At 44.7% G+C, this 18716-nt stretch overlaps 1 protein-coding gene and 1 long non-coding RNA gene across 2 annotated transcripts; both read right to left on the bottom strand.

Annotated features, from left to right (window-relative positions):
* Positions 1-5457: 5457 nt before the first annotated feature.
* LOC125941372 (uncharacterized) lies at positions 5458-6607 on the bottom strand. The gene is made up of 3 exons (XR_007464207.1): positions 6558-6607; positions 5636-5687; positions 5458-5529 (listed from the first exon to the last, which is right to left on the bottom strand). It is a non-coding gene; the product is annotated as an uncharacterized LOC125941372 (long non-coding RNA).
* Positions 6608-7795: 1188 nt separating this feature from the next.
* On the bottom strand, positions 7796-18166 carry LOC125941340 (neprilysin-like). Its single transcript, XM_049658381.1, has 6 exons — positions 17978-18166; positions 16959-17045; positions 16010-16140; positions 10530-10755; positions 7978-8055; positions 7796-7912 (listed from the first exon to the last, which is right to left on the bottom strand). The coding sequence occupies exons 1-6, from the start codon at positions 18074-18076 to the stop codon at positions 7796-7798; spliced, it is 738 nt and encodes a 245-aa protein (XP_049514338.1). The 5' UTR covers positions 18077-18166.
* Positions 18167-18716: the final 550 nt, after the last annotated feature.

The raw sequence follows: 18716 nt of genomic DNA, 5'->3' as shown, positions 1-18716 counted from the left end.
GGGTGTATGTGAAGATTCGTGGTCAGACAACCAGAACCACTATGTACCACTGAATAGGTGCCCGAATAGACAAGTCGAATAAGAGGCAAGCACCAAAAAAGTCGGCAACAATAAAACGAAAGTCGGGTACAGAAAAGTGAAGGAGCCGGTAATAAATCAGCTGTGTGAATAATGATGTAAAGTGAACAAAACAGGTCAAGCGCGTGCACTGGGCGAGAACGGTTGAGCTGCACAGGAATGAAGGAGGAGCTAAGACACTCCAGTAAACATCAAAGAAAGCTTCGCTTAACAACGATTCCGGCATATGCACGGGATCCGCCGATTTTGTCCCTTCATTTCCTGTTTTGTTATTCCTATTTATAACTTAAATAACTAAACAAAAAAATGTTAATTATTCTACGCATTTCTTGGCTTGATTGTCTGTTGCCGTCATTTGGTTGTTTTTTATTGTTTGGTTCTGAGAAAGGTGTCCAGGTATAGTGATAATTTGGCTGTACAAGTGGACGATACCAAGACGTAATTCGGCACCCTCGCACTGCCATGTGATCAGACTGATGCAGTGACAGCTCCAAGGAAACCGCTGTCTTCCGCCACGTCATGATCGCAAACTTTGAAGGTCACTTGATAGAACTAGGCAGCATCTTTGCATTTGCGGCCTGATCTGTAGACAACGGTAACGTGGAAATCCGGCAAACTCATACTCCAACGTAAAGCTCCAACATACCAGTCGAGCAGATCGCTCAACTAACGCAGCGAATGGCAGTCTCTTACCTCTCTAATGGGGAGACTGAAAATGTCACGCAGAAATTACGTGATATCCCCCACGACCGCCATAATATAAACCGTATTGTAGGTCTTGGGCAAATTCCATTCAATTATACGAGTGCACAATTGTAGTATTTTTGCCGCAGCTGTCCCGTCGTAAGCACGCAGTTGCATGCACCTGGTGCTGGTTACAAAAAAAATGTAACTTGAGTAGTGCGAAAAAACAATTATGCCACTCAAGCAATGGCCGAAGACAATACAAACCGATATATTTGTGGTCTTATCGACGATCTCGTTGTACTGGTCAACAAAGCATTGTGCTTGCTTCAAAAAGCGCTGGCGTGTATTGTTGCTCCACCATCGTCGTAGGCTTCCCATCGCGTCGTACTGACTACCTAAAATAATAAAAAATATACTGTCTATTTGTAATGTAGTTGTGGTGTGGTTTTTTAATGTTGCAAGAGTTGCCCCAAAATTGTGACAGTTTAGGTATCTATAGAATAAGCTGGGCGGGCTCTTCTTCAGCCAATGTTTCCATGTCATCGCTGTTAATGCACATTGAATACAACTGTGTAAACTTTCAACTAAGGTGAAGTTTAGTTCATCTGGAGGGATTTGCTGCTGGTGAGTGTCCTTGTAACATAAACTCACAGAGGAAGTACATCCGTCTCTTTTGACCTGCGTTTTAGTCTTTGCAAGAAACCTTGTCGTGAGCATAGAGTCTTACAAAAATTACTATACAGGGAGCTTTGGCGCTACTGCCCACGGGAATTTCACGGGTTGTAGTTCAAACAACGTCAGCATGACAGCGAGAACAATGGTTTGCCTAAACTTCGTACTTATGGTTTCAAACGGCTTTGTGACTTCGCAAATTGATCATTTTGAACAAAATATTTTCCTGTAAATGCTGCAATATCCAACAATTACTCGCAAGCGCAGCGACTCATTGCCTGGCTGTGTTTAGGAAACTAATGAGGTTTAGGAAATTTGGAAATATCAGGCGCAGTAAGTTACCAAGAATGCTTGAAGGGAACAAACACGCAGATTAGACAAATCCACGTACTAACCATTATTCCCATGGCAGCTGAACGGTCGCAGGTCCACAGTTCCCTTTAGTAATTTTTGTAGAAACCTCTATGGCCGAAAATGTCTATGCCTCATTCTTTAAAAAATAACGCCATGACGCAAGGAAGGAGTCATTACATCAGTCAGTATCGGTTATACATATATATGTATATATATATATATATATATATATATATACTCGTATATACGCCAGCGCATTTAAAAACGATGCGGGTGGACCATATAATGCTTTTCGAGATCGGAATGACGTGACAGTAGGTTTGTTCTAAGTGCTTTTAATCTTCCTTGTGTTCATAGCTAATTTAACACGAGGGAAACGTTTCTAGAACGTATTATATATTTCGATCAGGCAAACAATGTCTGTACCGTACTTGCACGGTTCCAACGTGCACCTAGGCCCGAGGCTGCAAGAATCCCGTGCAATCACGTGGACGCCGGGCCACGCGGGACCGGAGGGGAACGAAAGGGCGAACGCCTTAGCTCGAGTGCTAATAACCGAGCGGGGCAAAAGCAATCGTCCCATCAATCCCCACCCTTTACCTTCATGCCCCGGCCATCCAATTACTGCAACCGCTTCTAGATACAACGGCTTAGCCGCAGGATTTATCCTCCATCTCAAAAAAAGCTCAGCGCAGACGAGGCAGTAGCTTTCATACTTATCCAAACTAACACATTCCCAAACCTACGCAACACAGCAAAATGTACCCACTGACATATCGCGGCATTTGCCCCTGGTGCGTCCACACATGCCCTACACTCTTCCACATCTCGTGGAGGTGCGGGAGCAAACCTCCGCACTTTATCACCTAACACGTTATTTGAACGGTGGGAGGTACAGCTGACCAGCGATACCCTGGCGGGCCAAGAAGCGCTCGTTCAACAAGTTCGTCGAGCAGCCATGGCCAGTGGAGTCCTGGAACGAGGACACCACCCACTCGACCTCCTGAGCTACGACCTCGATGGTCGAAATAAATGTTTTCCCTCTCTGTCTTGAATAAAATGTGTGCTCAATTTTTCATTCTGCGTTCCAATGTTAACTAATTCTACTCAAAATCAAAAACAAATCCGATTCTTACTAAAAGAAAAGCTCAATGCAGTTAAGGCCGCTAGCCACACTGCCATCGAACGTTGCTTTCTTAGGCCTTGGTTCGCGGTCGCCACTTTCCAGTTTGCTGTGCGCCTCTCATAGGGCTTCTGCTTAACCGCTTTTTGTAGAGGTAGTCCAGTGGCAGGAAGGCGAAAAAAAGTCGTTTTCGTTACCAGGCATCCTTCAAGCGTAAGGTGATCCTTCTGGTTGAAGAACAGGGTAACCGGGCAGCGACGCGTGTGTTAGGCGTTCCTGAGACATGCTTCCGCGACTGGCGGCGATAAATGAAACAGATTGTCGATTGCAAAGCGCTTTTCTGGCCTTCATCGTGGGCGATTCCCACAACTGGGAGGCTCACTTGCTGATTACGCCGAGAAGCTGCATGTGAACCGACTACCCGTCTCCTTGGATGTTATCGAAGTCAAGGCCCTCCAGCTTGCCAGGACTCGCCATCAAATCCATAGGACTCGTCTCAAAGCCAGCAGGAGAATAGGTTCAGAAGTTTATGAGAAGGAACGGCTTTTCACTTCGGCGATGAACAAGTATAGGCCAAGAACTCCCCGAAGCCTACGAGGAGAAGTTAATCTCATTCCTGCGGTTTGTAATCAAACTTTGCCTCTGGAACAACTACCCAATTGAGCCCCTCGCAAACGCCGACAAAACGCCGTTCTTTTTTTTTTTTTTTTGCATGCCCTCGAACTACACAGTGTAATCCACAGGGGCTCAGCAAGTACACATTTCCTCTAGCAACGAGAACAGAATTACTGTCATGCTCTGTGGCACCGCAGACGGATACAAGTTGAGCCCATAGTTGACCTTCAAGCGAAAGATGGTGCCGAAGAACATGACGTTCCCCGATAATACTGGTTGTTCGAGTGCAACCGAAGGGGTGGATGGACACCGAGATAATGATTGATTGGATCGACTTAGTTGTGGGGAAGAGGCCAGGAAGCAGACCGTACTATGCGCGCAGTTGGTGCCCGATTCCTTCGGGTGCCACATTACTGATCGCGTGAAATCAAAGCTCGCAGCCTGCCAAGCCGACCTCGTCATAATTCCTGGTGGCATGATATTTAAAATCCAGCCTCTGGATATTTGCGTAACTAAGCTAATGAAAGACCACGTCCGCGCCCCATAAAATAACTGGCTCAAGGGGCAGACTTTCATACCAGCGGGTCGTCTGAAGAAAGCGACGCTCGGAAACATCGCAAGGTGGGTTCATGGTGCCTGAAATACCCTTTTGCAGACGATGGTTGCGCGAGTCCTTAAGATGTGTGGCATTTTTAATGCATTAGATGGAACTGAAGATGACTGTGTGGTTGGTAGACAGCGAAAAGGAAGTGTCGTCGGACTCGGACAAAGACTAGCCACTAAGATTTAACTCTGCGTGTCTGTGTGCCTTTGTTTTTTTCCTTAAAATCGTTTCAAAACGGACCGCGTCGGCTCATGTTTTGTTACTTGACGTGTGCGGTAGAATCGGGACAAAATTTTTAAAGTCGGGAGTGCCGGAAACGCACTGCAGGAAAGCTAACTTACTCAATAGAACTATCTGCGCATCAGCGCACACAATAGAGCGACGGCACACGACATACGTATCGTAGAACACTACAGTTTACATTCGCAGTTGTACCGATAAGAACAATGGGAACTGCAACGCCACAGTTTAGATTCGCAGTTGTACCGATAAGAACAATGGGAACTGCAAAGCCACACTACCCAGACGATCTGCATATGTCTGCATTGCATTACGCGCGTCACGCAATGCATTCCCGGCCGTCACCATGGGTATAGGCCACGGGTACAGCGCACGGCAGAACAGGCTGCCGTACGCGAACGTATGCGCGAGCAGCGGTCGTGCCCGTCTAGGCCAATCCCGTGTATCGGCAAAGGCAGAGCCTCTTGACCGTCTACCACAACGATCACAAGGCAATACTGTGCAAGTAGTAGAGTCGTCCGTGAAAGTGTGAGTGTGTGCGTGTAATCAACGGCTACACGATCTAAAATAAAGGCTATGCAACTTAACCAAATGTGTTGTCATTCAACTTCAACGATAAAAAAAATACGAGCGCGTAGAATCCTAAACAAGCAGTCAAATCACATGTGCATCGCATCGGGTCGCTCAGCATTTCTTGGGTTCGTTGCGTGGTCGTTGGCTTTGGACTTTGACTTTGATTCAGTTTGCATGGGAGAAAGCTTCGCGTTCACCGATCTTTCTTTAAGAAAGGGGCTTTGATTTTTTAAATGTATTTTGGCACTATAATATAGCCACACGTTACAATTAGGGGCGCGGTAGAATCCTGCAAATACGGTACTATACTTTTAGTGTAAGCGCGCAATGCTGGCGATACTTTTCAGAGAAAGGCTGAGAGCCTATACTTTTATATAATTCTATGCACCCTTTGGCCTACGTACCCGTGTCTACTCATACTCATACGCTTTGTGCTGTTAGTTATGTTAGGTTTTAGTAGCTTTCAAATGTGCACGTCGCATTGGCCTACTAAATCCTATAAAGTACCCACCTACCGTAATCGTCGAAGCCATGTGTCAGCTCGTGACCGACCACGAACCCAATGGCGCCAAGATTCACAGATCTAGACGGGTAAAGGGAAAAGAACGAACGCATGAACATTTTTAGTGGCGGAAATAAGCATTACTTAAGTGCACGGCTCAAATATTATGCCAAATATCGAGACATACGCCGGTAGGCCATCCTTGTAAAACACTCCTTGAAGAATTCCTGAAGGAAAAACTGCAAGAAATTGAGAACCAGGCTTGTTACCTCTCTCTTGTGTTTAGAATGCAGACACCAGATTTATTTGGGTCCTCCTAATAGAGGACTCGTTCTGTACATTATCTTTGTACATCGTGATATTCTATTTTAATTTGTAGGACATTTCCAGACCTCCCGTTTTAATAAAGACACGCTGACGTAGGAAATTTTCTCAATTAATGTCAGTGCGTCTGTAAAGTCGCTAAGGGGCTTTCTTGAGATCAGATGTCCAAATATGGGTACGCCTTTCGTGTCGTTAATTGTACGTATGCCCAGTGTGTCATTCACTAGAAAGATCTTAGTGGGGTGGTAAATTTTTCGTTCACTGTCTGCCTTTCCACTTCAATTATCTAGTTATGCGAATTATTATTATCTGGCGCATGTGGTGTCCACTGTGCCATCTATTAACTTCCTGAAACATAATCATTAATGAGTACCTACTCATGCCTTCTTTCAGCGGGATATCACAAACTATGGTATTTTCCATAACCAATAATCCCATGTGAACATATATAATGATTCCATATAGAAAATCGTATGTTCCCATATATCAGATGGACATGTGGCATATATCATATGGTGCAAGCTCCAACTATTACACTAGACATGCCACGTATGATATAGGGATATGCAGGTTTACATATGTAATTTCTATATGTTAACATTAACATACGGCAGCATGTGGTATATAGAAACAAAATAGTTTTCCTATGAGAATTTCATATGTTCATATACTTGATACGTTGTATTTGTTCTTTGATGACAGTTGATTTGTTCTTTAAGGAGAGGGCGACGTCAAACATATCCAAGTGCGTTTCGCAAAAGCACTGGATGGTTAGTTTAACTTACTGATGTCGTTCGCTTCCGGATTGTAAAAAGCGTTTACGGCAGTTGGGCCCCTCCCCCACCTGGAAACAAAAAAAAAAGATAAGTAAAATCCAGAAACGGTGAACGCGTGTGAGAGAGGAGCGACGGAAATGGTTCAAGACAGCAAATACGCAATGATCTTCACCCTTAAGAATGCTTAGCATTAAAGGTTCTTCAAGTTTACCACGGTGTCTTGTTTCCTTTTTTTCCTTTTTTTCTTAGGTTTTTTTTTTCTTTTTAGTGCCGTCTACGGTTTTGTTTTATTAGAAAAATTTTGTGTTTGGATAAATGAAGTGGGTGCTGTCGTGAGGCTTCCGGTTGTCCACTTGACGCCTAAAGCATGTGTGTGTGTGGGCTGAGAGGGGGGGGGGGGGGGGGCGGTGCATAGAGTCGTTTAGCTGGTGTGTGTACTATAACAGTGCGGATAGGCTCGTTGGTGCAAGGCGATATCTAGCGGCGCATAGGTTATACTGTCTGCATCTAGTGGGACCTCTAAAGTGCGATATACACTTGATGTATTATTATACATTGCTCTGAAATATAAGTCAATAATGTGTGAGCAGCACTTTTTCGAAATCCTCCTGAAAATTGCAACAATTTCCCGTACGACTAAATTCATTTTTCAGATGTTAATGCTTCAAATTCTTTAAAATATGCTGTTTATAGAACTGCAATATCTGTTCAAGGCGCGGAGTTACATATATATGTAGACTACGTGCCTATATATATATTTTTTTCTAATTTACCAATAATTTGCAATTTTCGGAAATATTGTGATGCTCTAAATAAAAATTCTGCTTCCTAGTGTTACTAGAGTTTCACTTTCTCGCTCAAGTGCAACAAATGTTGTTTCTGATCGGTCCCTCGGTTATCTCATGAGGGCATTTCTGCATTTTACAAGCATTCGAACAGATAAATTTGAGTTAGCCATGAGATAAAGGTTTCTCTTAAGCGGTAACAATGCTGGCTCTATTCCTCCAGCCTTTTGCTGAAAGTTCTGCTGTTATGTAATAAATGCAACGATCGCTTTGTCTTGACTTGAGAAACACCAATAACTTTCAGAATTACACATGAATAAACTGTTTTATGAATGAAGTGGGTGGATAAATTTATATATCTTAGTAAATACATATAGTCTACTACACGTGGTGACGAAGTAAGAAATAAAAAAACTATTAACGCCTATGCCATAATACGTGTGTTAAACGAAACCAGGATACTCACTCACGTGCCCTGTTAAATGGACGGCGCAGATCCAGCAGAGCACGTCTCCTGTCGTGTTCGTCTAGTTTATGGTAGATTTTCAGAAATGGATCTTTTGGACTGAGTTGTCCGAGCTGAAAGAATGTGATGTCATTACTGCCAGCCAGAAATGGGTGCTTTGGAGGAGTGCTTAGCTTACGTTTTCGTAGAGCCTCTCGATGTGTTTGATTTTCAGCATCCATCGAGGGTAACCGATCTTTGCCCTCACTTCTTTCAGCTGTCATACAAAGAAAACATCGGGTACAATTAAATTGTCATGAATCTTTAGTGTTATGTATTCAGAGGCACGGCTGGTCTGCAGTTGTAAAATAACTTAATCTGTTCGTATTGTTCATACCTGAGCATTAGGCATATGTAGTAGCCATAATCGCAGACAACTTATGAGACATTTGGCTACTTATTCAAATAATTTAGCAGATAATAAACTGAAACGCTAGTCGTTCAGGTAGGCTAGTGAAGAGCTGCATATCTGCTTCTGTTCGTAGCTGCAATGTTTTTCTAAATATTCTGCAAAGTCATCGCATTGTTTTTTAATGTTCCTACAGCGCTTATTTCATACTAACGCAAGTATAGAGAAACTGGCATTAAGCATGACCACGCGGTTTATAAATCATCCTCATCATCATCATCATGAGCCTATGTTGATGTCCATTGCAGGAAGAACGCCTCTCCGTGCGGTCTCCCATTTCCCCTGTCTTGCGCTAGCTGATTCCAATTTCCACCTGCAAATTTCCTAATTTCATCACCCCGCCAATTTTTCGGCCATCTTCGACTGCGCTTCCTTTCTCTTCGCACCCTTTCTTTAACTCTAATGGTCCACCGATTATCTACTCTACGCATTATGTCGGAAATTTACAGAAGAATAAAAAAGTGCACACGGCAGGCATTGCCAAATCCTGACTGGGTGCTTTCCGATGTCCTTGAAAAGAAAAGTGTACAGTCATTGCATTTTACCCGTCCTAACATATGGGGCAAAAACTTGGAGGTTAACAAAGAAGCTCGAGAACAAGTTATTAAGAACCGCACAAAGACCGCACAAAGAGCACATGGCAGGCCATGTAATGCGTAGGATGGATAACCGATGGACCATTAGAGTTACAGAATAGATACCAAGAGAAGGAAAGCGCAGTCGAGGACGGCAGAAAACTAGGTGGGGTGATGAAGTTAGGAAATTTTCAGGCGCAAGTTGAAATCGGCTAGCGCAAGACAGGGGTAATTGGTGATCACAGGGAGAGGCCTTCGTGCTGCAGTGGACATAAACATAGGCTGATGATGATAAGTATGATGCAAGAGCGATGGAACGAAAAAATGATAGGCATAAAATTAAGAGACAGGAAGGGAGCGGTGTGGACGATAGAGCAAATGGGCATAACTGATATTTTATATAGTTGACAGTAAGAGAAATAATGAAGCTAGGCAGGTATATTGGCTGCGCGAGGCACTTTCTGTGTATTCGTGGGCTTCTTTCACGCTCGCAAAAATGCTTTTATGTAGCACGTAATGAGCAACAGTAAGTTGTATCGGGAGTTTTCCATGATCCTCTACAATTTTCTCATTGGCACTTTTTATCTACTTATAATATTTTAAAGTTGCATAATTAATTACGACTTCTTATTAATCAGGCGTAATGCAAAAATTATCTGAGTATTTCCGAGCGACGGTAAACACTACCCTGGTTCTGTCCAGCTACGTGGAATTTGCATATTTCGAATTCTTGGCACATGATAGTTTAAACACGCCGTATATATATATATATATATATATATTATATATGGTGCCACTGACGGAGGTCTGCTCCAGCACACTGTTAGTAGCACTTCGCTCCTGGAAGAGGCAGGACGTGTGTCGACTGAACTCCTGAACAACAACTTTGAAATGTGGCGAACGCAGTACGTAAATCGTGGATTCAGGACCTCAAATAGGTGCGATCGAATGCTAACGCATGCTCTCGCATTTACCGCTTAATCACCACTGAATTCGTGGCATAATTCATGCCTAGAACTAAACTAGTGGTAAAAATAAATATATTGTTGTGAAAGTGAACGATAATAACTGTGAAAAGTATAAAAGGACCCGTCAGCCACAGGTTGTAATGCAGGCGAAATATTAAGCTAACGAGCGTACCTTGTGAAGGGCCCTTCGCTTAGTACGTTCATCCATCCACGTAACGCTTTTCAGCCTTCTCTTTAGGCTTCTCCGTATACTGTGAACTATTGCTTGTACCTGTAAGTAAAGGCCATGAGAAGCTACGCAGCTAAACTTCCTGCTAATACTTTTGTGTACAATGTATAAACGGTTTATAACGACTGAAAATTGAGAAAGTTGGCAGGAACAGACAGGTACTGAAAGGTAGGCGTACAAATGCAGACACAAGTAGAACGAACGGCGCTTGCGCTGTACTTTTCATTGGACTTGTGCGTGTGTTTGCGTGTCTGCCTTTCAGCGTCACGTATAAACGGTATGCGTCGTCAAGACGTAGAAGATGTGGTAGAATTAAAACTGGTGCCCTACTTCACGACAGTCACGAAAGTATGTGCAAAAAGGGCTGGAGGGTGGAAAGTCTGAAGTGCTAAATCATAAAGTTCGTAAGTCCCCAACCTATGACTTTTGTCGACGCAAGTGAGGTGTCTATTTCCATGTACCAGAAAATGACCTCCGTCGTGCATTAACACTTTGCTTATTCCGACTTACGTTCTTCTTGGCGTGCGGGGTAAATTTGTTTTTGATGTAAAGCCGACCGACAACTTCCCACATGCGCGCTTTCAGCAGCTTGATGCACGTTTTCCAGATTGGTATCGCCTCCTTATATCCGTACGCAGCAGTTCTGAAAACTTGCATGGCGTTTCGAAAGCTGTTCGATGCATAATAGGCCCACTTTTGCATTGCGCACCAGCCCAAGTAGTTGTAGAGCGTGTACCTGCGTTAGAGGATGAAGACATGTAAAAAAAAAAATACGGAAGCATTCGAAGTTCCACTAGTAGCAAAGGTAGTGGATTACTTGAAATTAATTACACGCTTGAAACGGAAGAATGAGCTCTGACGCCCTGAGGAAATGGCTGAACTTGCTTTCTTTTTCAGTGCTCTGTAGACTCCCGAAGCGAATTACTTGAAATAGCAAATGTTTGTCATTTCAAGTCTTTCGCTTCGGGCGTGAATTACTTGACAAACAACACAATTACAAAACAAACCCTAATGCATGTTTCAATATCCGGCTAGTGAGCTAAAAGTTCTGTGTTCGAATTTTATTAATGTTTTTTATACGTATAATTATAACACCGCACTGATGCGTTTGCAAAGCCACATAGCCATTTGAAGCCAAAAGGGCGAAGTTTAGGCAAATCCATGTGACTAACCATAACTCCCATGCTGGCTAAATCGCCCTGCTTGCAGCTTTCGTAGACACGCTGCCGCAGTTCCCTCTAGTAATTATTGTATGAAACTCTATGCTTGAAGCGGTAAACTCGTTGAAAGATATTAGCCGTACAGCTGTTAGATGACGAAACTATCCCCTGCAACGCGTTCGGCGGTAGAGGCCAGATGCGCAAGAAAAAGTGCCCCGAACTCCGCAAGAAAGCTGCGCTTTAAAAACAAATTAGCCTAGTAACACTGGGTCATTCACAAAATTCGTAGAGGTAAATGGGATAGGCTAGAACGCGTGCGGTTATGCTACTTTGTATAACCATTGCGGCTGCGCTGCTTACTTAATTATGCAACAACTAAATCAATAATAGGTTGATAATTGAGAACATCTGTAGCAGGAATACGTTTGCGAAACAAATGAAAGGTAATGTGATCCCTTCAACATTATACTTTTTATTACTCCAGTATGATCAAAATGGATGTATTGACTTAGCGAAGATTATGTGTTTTTTGTTAGGTTTTGTTTTTGAGTAATATTGCCCATCGAAATCCTCAACGGTGCTTTGTTTGTTCGTCAAGTCCATGTGATATAGACCCTTTTCACGGCGACCACGTGGACGCCGCCATGTTTTATCACATAGTGGCGCACCAATTGCTTGGCTCAGCTGCCTCCGTTGCCTCCGTGTTTACAATGAATGTGCATGATGGCCGGTATGGCTCATCAGAACTCTGTTTCGGTGTATATTGTATAGAGTGACTGTGTGGACGAGCTGCAAAAACTTTCCGGTTATGAAATAAATCAGGATCAGCGTCTTTCACTCTTCGTTTTATTGCGATAGCAATTATATGGACACTTCAACCGGATTTCTGCCGTCGTCGTCGCCGTCGCCGTCGTCGTCGCCGTCGCCGTGAGGTTCCGTATAGATAAAATCTTCGCCGCGCGCCGTATGCCCGAGCGGAAGCGTGCGGGGACGCGCGCTATCACGGAGAGCGAACGCACTCATCTCCCACGCGCAAGCAAGGAAGCGGGAAGCCAGCGCCGGAGGGAGCGGGGGGGGGGGGGGGCACTTCTACTCTGCCAACAACCGCGCTCGTCGCTCGTCCGCACCGTCTCTTATCTCCACACGGCTCTGACCTTTATGCGCCGTGCATTCGCCGCTCAGTTTCCGTTGAAGCGATAGACCGCACGTACCTTCGTCCGCTGGGGCATATGCTTGCTGCCAGCGTTGTGACAGTCGTTGTCTGCAGTCATTTAGTGTGATCTATTCGTGTTTGTTTGTGCGCGCTCACACCACGCTCGTTCATTCAGTTAGTACTAGTCGGGCGACATTTTCCAACGCACGCTACACATGCAATGCTGCCCGGATCGGCAGTGCAGCGCTACAGGTGTGTCCCTTCGGACGCGCTGCCCACGGGCAGCGCTTCTCATCAACACCACCGTTTCACACGCGTCTTCTCGTGGTCATCGAGCCTCTCTTCATGTCGGTCTACTTACGCCGCAGCACACCTGCTTACTTAATCAGCGCATGTTTACTACAATTCATATTGCTACCAAAGCCGCTCACCTTACTTCGTATGACATTGCTGTGTTGCTATCGCATTCATTGCTTTGCCCTTAGGGCGAAACTGTGACATTTTTTTATTTGCCAATCGCTTTGAAGCAATGGCTTGTCACGTTTCTGACTCAGTAACGTTCCTCGTCTGATCACTATCGGTCACTATCTGATTGTTTATTTTTCTGCCTAATAGCCCGAGAGTTTGCTCCGCTGCGGTAGATTTGTTCTTGCCGCACACCAGGTTGTAACGTCGATGTTCTGTAGTTCGTAATAGCTTGTATAGCCGAAATGTATTAGGGCTTCTCACTCGCTTCCTCTGTCGAGCGTCACGACACATTCAGCCTAAAACATTCGTGTGCTGTCGCTGTTTTGCGTCACCCATGCTTCGGCGCATTGATTCAAGAGTGCGCCAATTCAGTCATTCTTGATACGTGGGTGACAGAGTTGTCTAAAGTTTAAGGTTGAGTTTGGGCAGATGTGCGTAGATAATGTGCAAGAAACACTATGCCAAGCAGCGGCCTACTCTCTGTGTATCTGTGTAACGAGCAGTACTCGCTGTTGCCAGCGTTTCGTGGTGGAATTCTTAGGAAGTTAGCGACACAACGCTGGCGCGTGAATTAATCTTTTTGCCTTCGAGGAAATTCGGGCCAGTGACACAGGACAGCCCTTGCGCAGCAACGATCCAGGAGCTTGTAGCGCACAAATTAATTTAAATATGGCAGTAACTACTTTTGCAGCCAACTACTGCACACGTCTTCCATCTGCCGTTCCACATATTGAAGCATAAATTTAACACTGGGTGTTAGGGATCACCCTGTTGCATTGCCGCACAGTAGCAGGGCAGAAGCGGTAATGCTTTCATATTCGTACGCTCTAGCTGAGGCAACGCCCGGCGCGCCACCGCATGAGCCATCTGGTTTCTCCAGAGCAAATTACTCCGCGAAAACGGTCTATAGCGCTGCAGGTTTACGTCTAATATCAGCGGGAAAAAAATGCACAGGTCCCAACATGTTTGCTCACAATTACAGGAAATGACACATGTTTGATTGTAGCCCTAAGAAATATTAGCGGTGCGCGTACCGCGCAGTCTGAAGTAGGCAGGAAGACGACACCTAGAGGGGTGCTTTCCATGCATGCGCAGTTTGGACAAACCGGTTTCGCCTAACTGAAACTTTATCGCATTGTCTCTCGGGCGGGTGCCTTCGCTCTTGTACGATTTCAGCGCCGTACGTGTCACCGATACTAGAATTTCTACATGCGCTGTACATTCCGGATGACGTTGGATGCAATTTCGGCAGCGTAAAGTAAAGGATGTCAATTATGATTAATCTGTGTTGTTTGTTGGTAAAGTGCCTTTTCAATAAATTTACATACTTGTATAGCAAGACACGGATCATGTGTAGTAGCCACGGTGAACAAGGGGAAAAGCGCGAATTTTGCACTAAATGACGTATAATTTCTGCAAAACGCACTACGTAATCTGAGCTCCCCACAGGAACGCACTAAGGCACCATCAGAGCTGCGTATGAGCAACATTAACCTATACCTACACCAAGTCACTCTTGACGATTTGTTAACACTTACGAGGCTCTTTTCGCGTGAACGCCCCGTATCTCTAGGTACGAGCGAAGTTTCTTTTTTCTGCGGACTGCGCGAGACTTGATTGTTATTCCCGCTCCACTAAAACTTACATTGCTTCCTTCAAATTCCTTCAAGCCCATTCACAAGAATCAATACTTACTTAGCCTTCAACAATTCCCAGCCCTCATATAATGACCTGCATTGGGAACTTTGAAGTAAAAAGTTGTCGCAGTTTCACCTGAAAGGTGAAGCATCAATTGCGATAGCAAATTTGTAGAGAGATATACGGAGTAATGATATTAGCTTTATCAGCTGTATAAACTTGGACATGCAGCAGCACCGGCAACGCGCCGAACTGTTGTCGACGCCGTCGGCATTTTGCCCGCGTTCGCTCAAAATGCGTGCGGCGTTGGTGACTGTTGCCGGAGCCTCTGATATAAATAGGCACTCGGTGCCGCAGCTAAACGTCGCCTCCCTTCCCTCCCCCTTCCCCCCCTCCCCCACGGCCTCTCGCGCATCGGAAGAAGGCGCGTTTGCTCTACATATATGGTGATTGTAAAGGAGGAAAGAGACGCCTACTTCTGCAGCCCTTAAGGAAGCACGGCGCAGAACGCGCGTTTGTTCTCCGCCGTGCGTTCACTCCCCGTGAAAGAGCGCGTCCCTCGCGCCCTTTCACTCGCACCTACAGCGTTCGGCGGCGCGCGGCCACGATTTCATCTCCATTGACGTCATACGGAACCTCACGGCGACGGCGACGGCGACGCCGACGGCGACGGCGACGCCGACGGCAGAAATCTGCTTTTGAGTGTCCATATAATTGCTATCGCAATAAAAGTTAATGGTGCGTACTCAGATACTCTCTCACAGGCAGGCAATGCGACAGATGATCCAGCGACACACATTTGACCCCCCATGTGAATGAGAAAGGTTTCGTCAATCTCATGTGCCGCTTTTTCTTTGTACCTAGAAAACACTCTCGTATATCAAAAAGTTGTCGCAGTTTCACCTGAAAGGTGAAGCATCAATTGCGATAGCAAATTTGTAGAGAGATATACGGAGTAATGATATTAGCTTTATCAGCTGTATAAACTTGGACATGCAGCAGCACCGGCAACGCGCCGAACTGTTGTCGACGCCGTCGGCATTTTGCCCGCGTTCGCTCAAAATGCGTGCGGCGTTGGTGACTGTTGCCGGAGCCTCTGATATAAATAGGCACTTGGTGCCGCAGCTAAACGTCGCCTCCCTTCCCTCCCCCTTCCCCCCCTCCCCCACGGCCTCTCGCGCATCGGAAGAAGGCGCGTTTGCTCTACATATATGGTGATTATAAAGGAGGAAAGAGACGCCTACTTCTGCAGCCCTTAAGGAAGCACGGCGCAGAACGCGCGTTTGTTCTCCGCCGTGCGTTCACTCCCCGTGAAAGAGCGCGTCCCTCGCGCCCTTTCACTCGCACATACAGCGTTCGGCGGCGCGCGGCCACGATTTCATCTCCATTGACGTCATACGGAACCTCACGGCGACGGCGACGGCGACGGCGACGGCGACGGCGACGCCGACGGCGACGGCGACGCCGACGGCAGAAATCTGCTTTTGAGTGTCCATATAATTGCTATCGCAATAATAACTGAATATGCATAAATAAACACAAACATATAAACGCTGTATGCTTCCACTAACGGGTCAATGGTGTGCAGCAACTTTGTTGTCGATGCGAAGTAAGGGCTGGCGAAAATGCTGACGACTTCATTTTCCGTCAGCGTTACGTTAACTGCGCGGAATTCCTTGTTGAGAAGGTCCAACAAAGGAAGCTGAAATAAGAGAGAACTGCATCACAACAAGAAAAGGTCAGGACGAACACACTAACGTCTACAGCCATTGTGGGTTTTATATATTAGACACAGACAAACAGGCCGCCGCCCAGAGTGACGTTGGGAAATAGATTGACGCTTCTGCTTCCGCGTTGGAGCCTAGTTCTCGGAGAACAAGGCTCCGGGAAGAAGGTCCCGAGTGAACGAGTGTGGAAGGCAAAATGTCGAATTCTTTCACAACACCACTTTGGTCACCGTTCCGTTTTTCAGTATTAATATGAATTTATTTCCTGACAAGACAAGTCGGTTTATTATAGATTTCCCAGTCTACAATGGCTTAGCGGGGACAGGAAAGCTCGCTTGATAACAACGCTTTCAACGTTTCTGGTATAGAAAGCCTCTTGATCGGCCACTTCTTCCAATATCGTCTTAGAAAAGTGCCGTAACTGTTATTATAACTTTGCTCCATATGACATGGCTCCGACACAAGCCATCAATCATAGAATAATTACAGACGTTGAATCAGTAATCACTTGAATAAGTACGTATTATACTGCCACTTTATGATATCTGAAAGACAAGAATCATAAATATTGTTGCATAACTTTTACACGTCGGCCGTGTCCATACACTGAGCACCTCTAATGCTGGTTTAGTAGCGTGCGATATTATCTTGAGGCGCGCACCTCTACGGTAGGCTTATGATACAAACTTCGAATCATCGTCTTGGCAGGCGGAAATGGCACGAAACGCAGCCAGATTATTTAGGTTTTGAGCTCACTTGATACAATCCAGGAATATGGAGACAATTTTCTTACGCCTGGAAACGCCGACTCAAGAGCTTTTACAGTGGTTCTGTTATAGATTTTCCATTGATTTCGTCGATCTTCTTCGGGAGCACTCCGCTGTCAGAAAAGGGAGGAAGGCGTAAATTTTCACTTGATTCCTGTAAAACCCACCGTAGCATGCATGCTACACTTAGCCTGATGCCTCAAGATGCTGATTTACGGGTGGGAAACGTGACGCATAGTCCATAGCTGCGTTTTCACTCGGCTTGAGTAAAGTTAGGCCTGTTGAAATTTCTACAAAGGAATTACTCAATAATTACCACGCTTATGTTTTATCACAAATACAGTTTTTTTAGCACAAATGCACTCTACATGGTCAGAAATCAAGATGAAGAAGTTGTTCTATTTTTTCTTGTTGTGGAACTGTGTTTGGGCAATACAGGGTAACCCTGAAAAAAAAAGGTGTTATATTTGAAGTAGGACTTGCTAATATTATAATGTATTCCTTTTGCAGATATTGTAGTGGCACTCTTAGTCGGTCCTTAAAAAAAGTGAATTGCTGTCTTTTAGCTCTAGTGGTAGCGAAAAGATTTATTAAATATGCAAACTGTAAAGTAAAGCCAAAAAACTATAAATTAGTAAAACGCATCATGAATGCTCCTGGATGATTGAAAAATAATGATGTTCGTGAAAGCCGACGATGATGATGAAAGTCTTTTGTTATTTATAAAATGGTACGGCCTCTGCTTTTGGTGGTGACCATCTGTAGATAAAAGGAAGACGTAAGATAAACGTGGGAGTGGCAAGTTAATGTTGCGCAAGAAGGTAAAGAAAAAAATCGGTGTCACCTATGCGAAAAAGTGAATAGGTGAAATTTTTCGTACTATGAGCAGCCGTTTCGTCGCGCCAGGGGTCATCTGCTAATGTAGTTTACGAAAAAGAGTAGTCAACTCCGTAACTGAAGAACTGAATAAGGAAATAAGCCAGTTAACTAAACGACTAACGGTTCACTTCAGCATGGATGTAGACTCAGCACGGATTTAGCTCACCTTGGCGAGTTCCCTTTCGAAAGCAAAAATTTTTTCAGTGATAGCCTTTATCTTATTCTTGTGGAGCCGTGGTTTCATGATGCGCAGTGCTGTTTCCATTAGCGTTTTATAAGCACTGACCAATGCACGGTTTCTTTTCGTTTCTGGGTGCAAGCGCTCGTTTCGTCCAAGTAAACGAAATGTGACTTGGTCCAGCTGTAATGAGAACAAAAATTGGCAGTTAGTTCAGCGCTGTACATTCTAAATCTCGTTTCAATAAGTGGCCCTAGTAAATGTAACATTTTTGATAATTCATGCGAAATTTAGTTGGTGCAATCAACTTAGTTGGTGGAACCAATGTAAAACGGGATTCGCATGTTCCAATTAGTGAAGCTCATATGGAATGATAATAACAGTGACCTACTGTAACAGTGGTAAAGAGCTCGATCGAAGGAAGTGTCGATGCTCAAGGACATTTATTCCACACAGGCTGCACTTAGTAAATTGAAGATGTTTGTAAATGTCTATCACTTGTTTTATGAAATTACATACTACTAAATCCTGGCAGGTTCCGCAGTCTAGTCAGTTTTACATGTTCCGTATTACGAAATGCATACTCAAGTACTGCTTTGCCCAGCCTTTAATTAACAAAGAATGTTTAAGAGTCTTTACGATATTTTATTACAAGAGGTTGGAATGTGTGTTTTCATTTCATTCTATTGTGCTGTTCAAACCTCAATGGTGACCTGATGGCCCAGGT

This window comes from Dermacentor silvarum, chromosome 11 (assembly GCF_013339745.2).
Source record: "Dermacentor silvarum isolate Dsil-2018 chromosome 11, BIME_Dsil_1.4, whole genome shotgun sequence".
Lineage (NCBI taxonomy): Eukaryota > Metazoa > Arthropoda > Arachnida > Ixodida > Ixodidae > Dermacentor > Dermacentor silvarum.
This window is presented reverse-complemented; position numbering and strand designations above follow the sequence as displayed.

Coding starts and splice junctions, on each gene's coding strand:
- LOC125941340 (XM_049658381.1), bottom strand. CDS start 18,076: ATGGAAACAGCACTGCGCATCATGAAACCACGGCTCCACAAGAATAAG. Junction 17,046..17,977: donor TCGAAAGGGAACTCGCCAAG/GTGAGCTAAATC, acceptor CTTTTCTGACAG/CGGAGTGCTCCCGAAGAAGA. Junction 16,141..16,958: donor TTGAGTCGGCGTTTCCAGGC/GTAAGAAAATTG, acceptor CTCTTATTTCAG/CTTCCTTTGTTGGACCTTCT.